The sequence below is a fragment of the Crotalus tigris genome, unplaced genomic scaffold (genome assembly GCF_016545835.1).
Source record: "Crotalus tigris isolate CLP2741 ecotype Arizona unplaced genomic scaffold, ASM1654583v1 scf7180000018715.8119751781:844558, whole genome shotgun sequence".
NCBI lineage: Eukaryota > Metazoa > Chordata > Lepidosauria > Squamata > Viperidae > Crotalus > Crotalus tigris.
The window spans coordinates 759,733-770,764 of record NW_024097163.1 but is presented as its reverse complement, the minus strand read 5'-3'; the positions used below and the strand labels follow the sequence as shown (position 1 = coordinate 770,764).

Sequence of the window (11,032 nt, the reverse complement as noted above, 5' to 3'; positions counted from 1 at the left end):
TAGTTTGCCCAAAAACTTTCCTCCCTGAAAGTCTTAATTTGCTATTGATTTAAATAACCTGTATATGAAGGTACATAGGTTAAATATGAAAACATAATTTGGCATGATGATTTCACATCACTAAATAAAATCTCACAATGAGGACATGACCCTTCAATATTTAATTCATACAAGACTCAGTTCTAGAGGTTTCCTTTTCAAATAGCAAAGTAATTGTTCTAAACTAGAATCTTTGAAAAGTTTTCAAATTTTTTTTGAAAAATAGATCTTAAGTATGACGGATTTTATTGTAATATGTCAAATACTGAATTGAATAAAGTAAAATAGTTAAAACATTGCACACTACAAATCACTGTTAACATTTTAAAACAAAAAGTTTACATGCACGAATCTTATTATCAGACAAATTTCATAACATTTAATGGCAGCATATCCTGAATGTCTATAATATATAGTAATTCAATCAGCAAACTAGCTGAACTACTCCCAATGGATTTAAAACTGTTTATTGTCATTAATCTCAATGGGAATTAAATTGTTTGATTTATTCTGGCTCAATTATTTGTAGAGCAACATATTTACTATGATTCTTCCCATGCTGTAATTTTCCAATAATACATAAGCACAGTAGGATTTTGTAATCTGCATGATTTTTTATATGCATTCACATTATATTGAAAGTTTGGTATCATAATTGTCACAAATTTAAACATCAAATTACACACACACACACACACACACACACACACACGTACTGGAATTTAAGTGGTAGTGAAGTGAGGTTCTGAAAACTAATACTCATATACTTCAAGAAATCATAACATCTCAAATTTCACAAGAGTTCTGTTTGTAGAAAAAAAGCATCGGCAGTGGTCATAATTACTGATCTGCATATTTATGTCCTGCTGGATATTGAGTGTAAAGATGACAGACTGGGAGACAAGGAAGAAATAGACTGGTACATTTTCTTTCTGTTTGCACACAGGACCTTCAGATCCAATCAAAGAAGCTACCAAGGAGCTACTGAGATTGAAATGCATTTTATATAGCTTGTTTGCTCACTGAATAAAAAAAAAAGATTACATAATGACTAACCAATGTTGAACCCTTTGCATATACAACTGGTTACACCTATGATGCATAGCATTTTACATATTCACAATTTTGACAGAATTGGAAGGCCATCATACATATCAGCTTTTAATCTCATCCAGTTACTCAGTTTCTGTAAAATGTTTTTTTCCTGTGATAATATTTTTCCAGCTTTTTTCAACTTCTCGCCATTTCTTTCTAAATATCGGATGCCATCTGTCTGCAATTGATTCAGTTTTTCTTTACGATTTTCATCCAGAGGAATATCTTCTTTCATCAGAGGATTAAATCTAAAGTAGGTGTCTGCAGGCAAAAGGGCGTCCAACATAATATGAACTTCTAGTTTTAAAAGAGAAATGGGAAAGAATTTGGTTTAAAATAAAGTTTTAAAGAATAATGTTTCAAATTAAGTTGTATGAACTCAGACATTTTATTAAAATTCTAGGATTTAGTTAAGTATATACAAATCTCTGCAGGAACAATCAAGAATTAGCAAAATGGCAATGTGTGGGGTTGTCTGCATTTTATGTATTTATGCTGAATAAGCTGACACAAATATGTAATCACAGCATATACAGTGTGTATTGATGTCATTGTGTGAATGGTGTCATTTTGGAATCAATGACATTTGTTATGGATGCAACTTTCTTATACATGTATATGTATATATGTATATGCATATGTATGTATGTGTGTGTGTGTGTGTGTGTGTGTATGTAGGTCTTTGGTTGTTCGGGTTTTCTCCCACGTAAAATTGGAAGTGTCTTGGCGACGTTTCGACAAAGTCCCATTCGTCATCTTCAGGCTGGTGCTTTCAGCTTCGTGCTTTGAGCAGCAATGTGTGGTCTTAGCTGTTTCTTCCTTTTAACTGCCAGTGGGGGTATGAACTGATTGGGTGGGAGCTTGGCTGTGTTCTGATTGGGTGGAGGTGTGTTCTGAATGGTTAGGGGCTTGGCTGTGCTCTGATTGGCTGGGGGAGTGTTCTGTTTGGTTGTGCTCAGGTTAGTCTGAGTTGCAGAGGGGTTTAAGATTTTGGGCTGCCTTGCTATTTTTTGGCTTCGCGTTCGTGGTCGTGCCTCATTCTTCATGGAGGGTGTCAGTTTGCTTCATGTATGGATTGGAGGGGTTTAAAGTGGCTAATGATGCAGCTGTGGTCTGGCTTCTGGTTTGTGGTCGTGCCTCATCATCGGTGTGGCTTTGGGTTTGCTTTTTGCGTGGATGTGTGGTGGTGACATCCTGTGTGGTTTTTGTGAGTGTGGGTCTGGTATCATTTTTTGTGTTAGGGAGTCGTTTGTCAATAAGGGCGGGTTTCCAAATGGCTGGTAGGCGGGAGGTATCATCTCGCTTGTTCATGCTGTGTGGGCGTTTTTCTATCTCGATGGCTTCTCTGATTATTCTGTTATTAAAATGTTCACTTTTGGCAATGGTTCTGGTATTTTTAAAGTCAATTTCATGTCCTGTGGCTTTAAGGTGTTGGACCAGGGAAGATGTTGGTTCCTCTTTTTTGACTGAGTTCTTATGTTCTTCAATGCGTGCACTTATTCTTCTGTTGGTTTGTCCGATGTATGTGGTGGGACAAGTGGTGCATGGGATTTCGTATACTCCTTGATTTTCTAATTCAATTTTATCTTTGGGGTTTCTAAGGATGGTGGATATTTTTCTGTTTGTGCAGAATGCTGTTTTGATGTAGTGTTTATGGAGGATCTTACTGATTCTGTCTGTGGTGCCTTTTATGTATGGGAGGAGGGCTTTGCCATTTTCTTGTTCTTTGTCTTGGATTTTAGTGGGGGTTTCTTTTTGGATTAGGTTTGTAATCTTATTTCTATGGAATCCATTGGATGTTAGTACATTGGTGAGAGTGTGTAGTTCGGGTTTTAGGTGTTGTTCGTCAGCTAAGCGTTTTGTTCTGGAGATGAGTGTCTTGGCTACAGAGTTGATCTGTGCTGGGTGGTGGTGTGAGAGAGCGTGCAGATAGCGGTTTGTGTGTGTTTTCTTCTGGTAGATGGTGTGTCCTAGGGAGCCATTGGATTTCTTGTAGACTAAGACATCCAGGAAGGGAAGTTGGTTGTTAGCTTCTGTTTCCATGGTGAACTGTATTTTGGGGTGTAGGCTGTTGAGGTGTGTGAGGAAGTTGTCCAGTTTTTCTTTCCCATGTGGCCAGATTATGAAGGTGTCGTCTACGTATCTGAGCCAGAGTTTGGGTTTGTGATCCGATTTTTCTAGAGCTTGGGTTTCAAAGTGTTCCATGTAGAGGTTGGCAATGACAGGTGAGAGGGGTGATCCCATGGGTGCTCCTTCTGTTTGTTTGTATTTTTGTCCATTATATATGAAGTATGTGTTGGATAGGCAGTGGTTGGTCAGATCTAAGAAGTGTTTGGGGGGGTTATATTTGTTTTGAATAGCTGTCAAGGCTTCTTTGATAGGCACCACAGACAGAATCAGTAAGATCCTCCATAAACACTACATCAAAACAGCATTCTGCACAAACAGAAAAATATCCACCATCCTTAGAAACCCCAAAGATAAAATTGAATTAGAAAATCAAGGAGTATACGAAATCCCATGCACCACTTGTCCCACCACATACATCGGACAAACCAACAGAAGAATAAGTGCACGCATTGAAGAACATAAGAACTCAGTCAAAAAAGAGGAACCAACATCTTCCCTGGTCCAACACCTTAAAGCCACAGGACATGAAATTGACTTTAAAAATACCAGAACCATTGCCAAAAGTGAACATTTTAATAACAGAATAATCAGAGAAGCCATCGAGATAGAAAAACGCCCACACAGCATGAACAAGCGAGATGATACCTCCCGCCTACCAGCCATTTGGAAACCCGCCCTTATTGACAAACGACTCCCTAACACAAAAAATGATACCAGACCTACACTCACAAAAACCACACAGGATGTCACCACCACACATCCACGCAAAAAACAAACCCAAAGCCACACCGATGACGAGGCACGACCACAAACCAGAAGCCAGACCACAGCTGCATCATTAGCCACTTTAAACCCCTCCAATCCATACATGAAGCAAACTGACACCCTCCATGAAGAGGAGCACGACCACGAACGCGAAGCCAGAAAATAGCAAGGCAGCCCAAAATCTTAAACCCCTCTGCAACTCAGACTAACCTGAGCACAACCAAACAGAACACTCCCCCAGCCAATCAGAGCACAGCCAAGCCCCTAACCATTCAGAACACACCTCCACCCAATCAGAACACAGCCAAGCTCCCACCCAATCAGTTCATACCCCCACTGGCAGTTAAAAGGAAGAAACAGCTAAGACCACACATTGCTGCTCAAAGCACGAAGCTGAAAGCACCAGCCTGAAGATGACGAATGGGACTTTGTCGAAACGTCACCAAGACACCTCCAATTTTACGCGGGAGAAAACCCAAATAACCAAAGACCTACACACACACACACACACACACACACACACACACACGTATTATTTTTAAAAAATTACAAACTTTAGAGCTTAGTAAACACATGTTGTCTGGGTTCACATATTTAACATTAACTTCTTCAATATAAATCTATTCAGTACTGCATAATCCAGTATTTTTCCCTTGATCTTCCCTTCTTCCTCATATTTTTTCCCTTTCCCCCTCATTAAACAATTACAATTCTTAGTACTGTTGATGTATACAAAATTAGATATAAACATCTTCATCATATTTTACTAATATTATAGAAATAACAATTGTTATCAATTCATAAGTCAATATTTGTTTTTCGTGCTCTTATTAAAGTTTGATTTCCCATCAATATTTAAAGTATTTTTGTCAGTTATGATTTTCTCAATATTAATTACATTTATATAGCAATTTTTTTTTATTCATACCAATCCTATTATTTTCAAATTTCCCATATCAAAAAAAGAAGAAAAATGCTATTTTAATTCTAAATCATATCTTCCATTATAAAAATCTACTTATATCTAAGGGTCATCCGTTCTTTTAACCATATTCAAACAGGTATATTAAACAGATTTTGCCCCTGCTGATAGATCAAATCCTCTGTTTTTTTAAGTCTAACTCTCACTTTCTTTCTTTGCTAAGCAGCTTTCCAGGCCAAGGCAATTAAATCGCCCAAGAATTTTCTTTCTATTTTTGTGAAAGCTGCTTAACATAAGAAAGACAATTTAGGTAAAGTATTTTCAGGGGGGTGGATTCCACCAATCCACATTCCCTACCTAGACATTTTCCCTACCCACTCTATGTTCCGTTTTCTAGAATCTTCTTCCTTGTAATCAGGTGTATTTTAGAGAAAGGAATAAAGGGTCTTTTGTATTTTCATTATTATAGGCAGGTCTTGCAGTATTTTATTTGTATATGGCAGTCCATATTTCCTTTCTCCTATCTCCTCCATCTTTAGATCCATTTCTTCTGCTTCATCCTCTGGTTTCTGGTTTATTTGTCCATACTTTGTAGTCATTACCTGGGAACTTTCCAGTTGTAGCTTCAATTTGGAGATTTGGTCATTTATATCATCTACGTTATTTTTACTCTCATTATGTTTTCTTTTTACATCCTCTTTGTGTGCAACAATTGTTTGATGAATTTGCTGCAACACAGAAAGTATTTCTTTCGGAAAGATATTTGTTTTTTCTTGAGGCATCATTCCTAGAAATCCTCTAGTATCATCAGTCTCAGTTTCCTCTAGTTTTCTGGTCTCTGTATATAGCCTTTATAATCCAGTCATAATAGCAATATTTTATAGTAAAGCTTTGTCTCAAGTATCCTGAAAATTATCAGTCAGGCCAGGTTGTAATCCACAATATTTCAAGTATTCAAAACGTTCAACCTCCCTGTAGCCAAACGTATTCAAAAGTCATTTTTTTTCTTTCTCTCCCACTAGCTCTTGAGATTAAAAGTCCAAGCTCAGTAAGTATTTATAGTCCAAGAAGGTCAGGAAACTGTAGCTTTGTATTACTTTCACTTCACTATTGTGTATTTCTGTCCCACATAAAAAAAATTAAACTCCGCTTCTGTTCACATCTGGAAGTTTTTAGCTTCTTGGGAACCTTTCTCAGGAAATTCAGTTATAAAATAGTAAAGAAAGGATCAATATTCTCACCCAGTCCAAACATGCTGCTTATGATGCTAATTAAAGTTTTGTTCTTTGGTTGTCAGCAGCTAATGGCCAGCCGCAGAGGTGTGGCCAGTCTTTCTCCTACTGGTTTAGAGGGCTTTCCTTGAACGGAGACACCTCCATCTCTCTGTGATCGACAAGGCAGCCCTCCTTTTTTATCGCCTCTTTTTATCGCCTCTTTTCAGGGCCCCCAGCAGAGCAAAATTGGAAGGCAGAGCTCTGCCTTGTGTCCTGTCTCACCGTGACAGAAAACTAGAAGTCTGTTATGGATGCAACTTTCAATACGAGAGCTTAATTTTCCTTAAGTATAACATATTTTGATATTAACATCTGGTCAATTAAAACAACCTAGAACAAAAAGACCTCAGAAATAATAACTTTGATATCCTATATAAATTGATACATCAAAGCTAGCAAACCAAGTCTACAAACATCTCTTATGCAAAATGTCAAGATTTTTTTTTAAGTAAAAAGCAACAATGGGATTTGAAAGGATCATTATAACCCACCCTTCCAGTGGTATATTGAAACTGGCTTGTAAGTGGTTTTCTTTGAAGCAAGATATTTTGATCTATGCAAAAGCAAATTCTTATGTCAATTGGTTCAAGAATTTTAGGATTAATTTGCATGTGAACCCCTAGCTAGAATCAAAGAAGATAAAAAAATAACTACATAGAATTTATACAGTAGTTCAAGTTTGGATTGACTGCTTATTTCTACATTATTGAAACACTCATGAGAAACATGATAAATCATCATTCTACATTTGCAAGGTTATTGATTGATCATTATATTGATCAATTGTATTGATTTCACTATTAACAGATTTTCCTTAATTACAAAAATGCTTGTTCTACCACTGTTTATGATAGATGGAGCTTTTTATCCCAACATTATGCCTAATATTAACAACTTTTATCAACAGAGGTTTAACAATGGCAAAATTGAGGTGCAGGCAATCTCAAGTAGCTGAACATTTTAATTGAAAATCTGGCAAGCATTGTCATCAGCTGCCAATTCAATATCAATTTGCCAAGTAAGTAATACAAAGTATTAATTGGAGAAAAGTAAAAAGGCTAAATCTTTAAATGATTTTTTAAAAAAATAATATTATTTTTAAAGAGCTTTAGCTTTCTATATGACTTAATCCTTGTATGGATGTTGAGAGATGGGATTAACAAAACAATTGAATGCAGGTTACAAAACAGAACCAAAATGTCTTTTCATGTTATTTTTAGTCCAAGAAAGCACAGTTAAAAATTGTACTACAAAAACAAGAAAGCTACGATCACCTGATACTAACCTTCAGTATCTGTAGCACTGCTAATGACATTAGTCAATTTAGCTTTTAAACTTGTATAGGTGACATTGGTTTTCCCATTGTTTTCATACCGGCCTGTTCCTAGGGACACCACACACTGAAGAGGGACATTTGGCCAAAGACAACTACATTCATGTACTGCTAATGCTGTAGGATTATTTATAAGAAGTCCTCCATCCTGTGAATAAAATAATAATAACAATAATAATGAAAGATGTTAGAGGAGTTGTAAATAATAGATATAATAGTATCAACAATAGTATGACAAGATACCAGTATCTTTTTTGTCACCAGTAAAGCAAATTTAACAGAAGAAAGTAAATGTCACACATTTTTTCCATATGTTGAGCTCTATTACTTATAGACATTATCTAACAGAAGTAAAAAAAAAAAAAAAGCAGTATGCATTTTGAAATTGGATAATTGTGCTACAAAGACCAGCATCTTGTCTGTACTTGACTTCAAAATATTACAACATAAGAATGTTTCTAAATTATTTTTCAAAACACTGATTGCTTTACCAGGAGTTTAGATACAGTATATTAAGATGCCAATATGTACTAGAGATCCACTGACAAATGAAGGAAAAACCAGGTACAACACAGAGTAAACTGTAGATACTTAAACAGCTTTAGCCTACTTCTTTTTTGATCGTTTTGATATGAAAACCTGATTAAGCTTTCAATAAACAATTTCTTTTAGTCCCATGTTGGAGGAGGGAGAAAGCCTAAGAAAGACTACTTTTACTTTTAAATTTATCCCTTTCAAATAATACCCAAATCACATCTATATTTAATCTATTGTTCCAATATACTGAAGTGAATTCTTTATTAAAAACAATGTTTCTTTTTACTACAGCTGCAGTAGATAAAGTAGAGATGCACATACTAGCTTACTCAGGAAGTCCTTTGAATAAGCTTTCAATAAATTTACAAAAGCTTTTTGAACTTTTTCTGGACGAATTAGTATATTCTGCCTTCATCTGTTAAGAAGAACAGTAGCTTTTTGGAGCACTTTCTTTTAATTTTGGCAAAAATAAGATTTATCCCTAACACAGTACTAAACACTGTGTTGCTTTATGAATATGTCCTTTAATTTTGTCTATAACCCTAATTTTTAAAGCTGAAGGTAATAAATATCAACAGTGTCTATAACGTTTGACAAGTACAATTCATGAAATTGTAAGACAAAGGCAGAAAGCAGCATTCACTGTATCTGAAGCATCAATTGTTTCTGTTCTAAACGGTATACTTCCAGAAGTAAATAAAAAATCTGAATATTCTGGAATAGACCACTCCGTTTTGCACAAGCATATGTAACACTACAACTGCAATGTATCTACTATGCATTTGTTAAGATTTCTTAGTTGTCACTCTACTTGATTATTTTGTAAAACACTGGTAAGTCATTCCCCCCTTCCATTAATATGGCAAAAGAAAACCTGTGGCCTTCCAGATGCTGAACTTTGGTCCATCACATTGCTTACCAGCCATTGTGGCTACTGGAAGCTATAATCAGAAACATCCAGAGAGCCAGGTTTCTTTGTTCTATTCTAATTGCTTTTTTTTTTCGTAAAAAATTTTATTTTCAACTTTACAATACATAACAATCTTACAAATACTTCAGTTAAAAAATAAAACAAATTGATACACACCACATTCGGTCTTGCCCGCCCATTTCCCCCCAAACTGCATCCCACCTCAAACCAACTTACTTCTTTCCCTCTTTTTCTTCACTCACCCCCTCTCCTCCTTCACCTCAACCTACTTACTTACTTCTCACCTTCTTCTCCTCTCTCTTGATGCGGTCTAGGGGAAATGCCCGAGCAGTTCCTCTCTCAAAATTAAAACATTAATATTATATACAATAAAACTATTTCTACTTTATCTGAACTACTTAAACTTCAACCCATCCACCCCCCACCCCCCTCCCCCCACCTCCCTCCCCCCCCGACTTCCCAGAGCAAAATACAGGATTATGCAAACATATTAAACATAATCTATTTAAGTTTACTAATTATACAATGAACAAAATCATAAAAACCCTTAACTCTCTTCAAACTTTAACATCATAAGTTTATAAACAAAATCATTACTCATAGAATAAGTGAAACTTTGTAGTTCCATATTTCTTCTGAACATATTCTATCCATCTTCTCCATACGTTAAAATATCTCTCTTGTGAATGATCCTTTAAATAAGCAGAAATTTTAGCCATTTCTGCTAAATTAGAAACCTTAAATACCCATTCTTCTAAAGAAGGCAGAGTATCCTTCTTCCAATATTGACCCACCAGTAATCTTGCTGCTGTTATTAAATTCAACATTAAAATAGTTTCTTTAACATTAAAGTCCACGAAAATTCCCAAAAGAAACAATTGGGGAGTAAACTTAATCTTCCTTTTAAAAACCTTTTGAATGTTCCACCAAATCATAATCCAGAAGGCTTTAATAACTTTACAAGTCCACCAAACATGAAAATAGGTTGCATCCAAGCAACCACATCTCCAACATTTAGGTTGCAAGTTCGGGTACATACAGGACAACTTTTTAGGATCCAGATGCCATCTATAAAACATTTTGTAAAAATTTTCCCTCAAATTCTGGGCCTGCGTAAAATTAACATTTCTAGTCAAATTACCTCCCATAAGTCCAACGAGATCGGTTCTTGAATATACAATCTTTAACTAACTCTGTTTCTGAATCCAATTTTATTAACTCATTATAAATTCTTTTAATATGGGCAAATTTCTGATCCTTGATCTGAATTACCAAATTTTCATCTACTAAAGTAATTCCCACTTTCTTATCCAAAGTCCATCTCTGCACAATTTGCAAATATTGAAACCACGATTGTAAAATGTTTTCTTGCCTTAACACATCAGAAGACTTTAATTGACAATCAGTACCCGACCAAGTAAGTAACTCTTTATATGAAATGTTGTCAAAATTTACCCCCTTGGAACCCCCTGGATTGCTTGTTCAGGGATCCCCCAAATAGGTATTTTATAATTTAACTTATAATAATATTTTTTTCAAACTCGAAGTAAAGCATATCTTAAAATATGTGACTTAAAGACCAAATCTACTTTCTTATCAAAAATTAAATATGCATGCCAACCATATAATAAATCCCACCCTTCAAGAACAAGAATAACTCTATTTGTTAAATTGAGCCAGTCATTTACTAAAGTTAAAGTGGCCGCATCATAATATAATTTCAAATTTGGTGCTTTAAGTCCACCTCTTTCTCAAGCATCTTTTAAAATCTTAAACTTTACCCCTGATTTCTTCCTGCCCCAAATAAATTTATTAATACCCTTCTGCCACTCATCCAAATTAGCATCCTTCTTTAAAATGGGTATCATCTGAAACAAAAAAAGAAACTTTGGTACAACATTCATCTTCACTACTGAAATTCTCCCCAATAACGATAGTTGTAGCTTTTGCCAATCATTTAAATCTTTTTGAACTTTAACCCATAAGCGCTCGTAATTATTCTTATA

General features: G+C 35.5%; 1 protein-coding gene across 7 annotated transcripts in view; it reads right to left on the bottom strand.

Annotated features, from left to right (window-relative positions):
• Window positions 1-248: 248 nt before the first annotated feature.
• Window positions 249-11,032, bottom strand: part of PNPLA8 (patatin like phospholipase domain containing 8) — a 67,660-nt gene continuing 56,876 nt past the window's right edge. For 6 of the 7 annotated variants that reach the window (XM_039355644.1, XM_039355646.1, XM_039355645.1 and 3 more), the window contains 2 exons: window positions 7,511-7,706; window positions 249-1,431 (listed from right to left, as the gene is read on the bottom strand). In XM_039355644.1, coding sequence (XP_039211578.1) covers window positions 1,157-1,431; window positions 7,511-7,706 — 471 coding nt within the window. In that variant the 3' untranslated portion in view covers window positions 249-1,156. The remainder of the gene's footprint in view (window positions 1,432-7,510; window positions 7,707-11,032) is intronic. The other variant, XM_039355648.1, reaches the window with a different exon arrangement.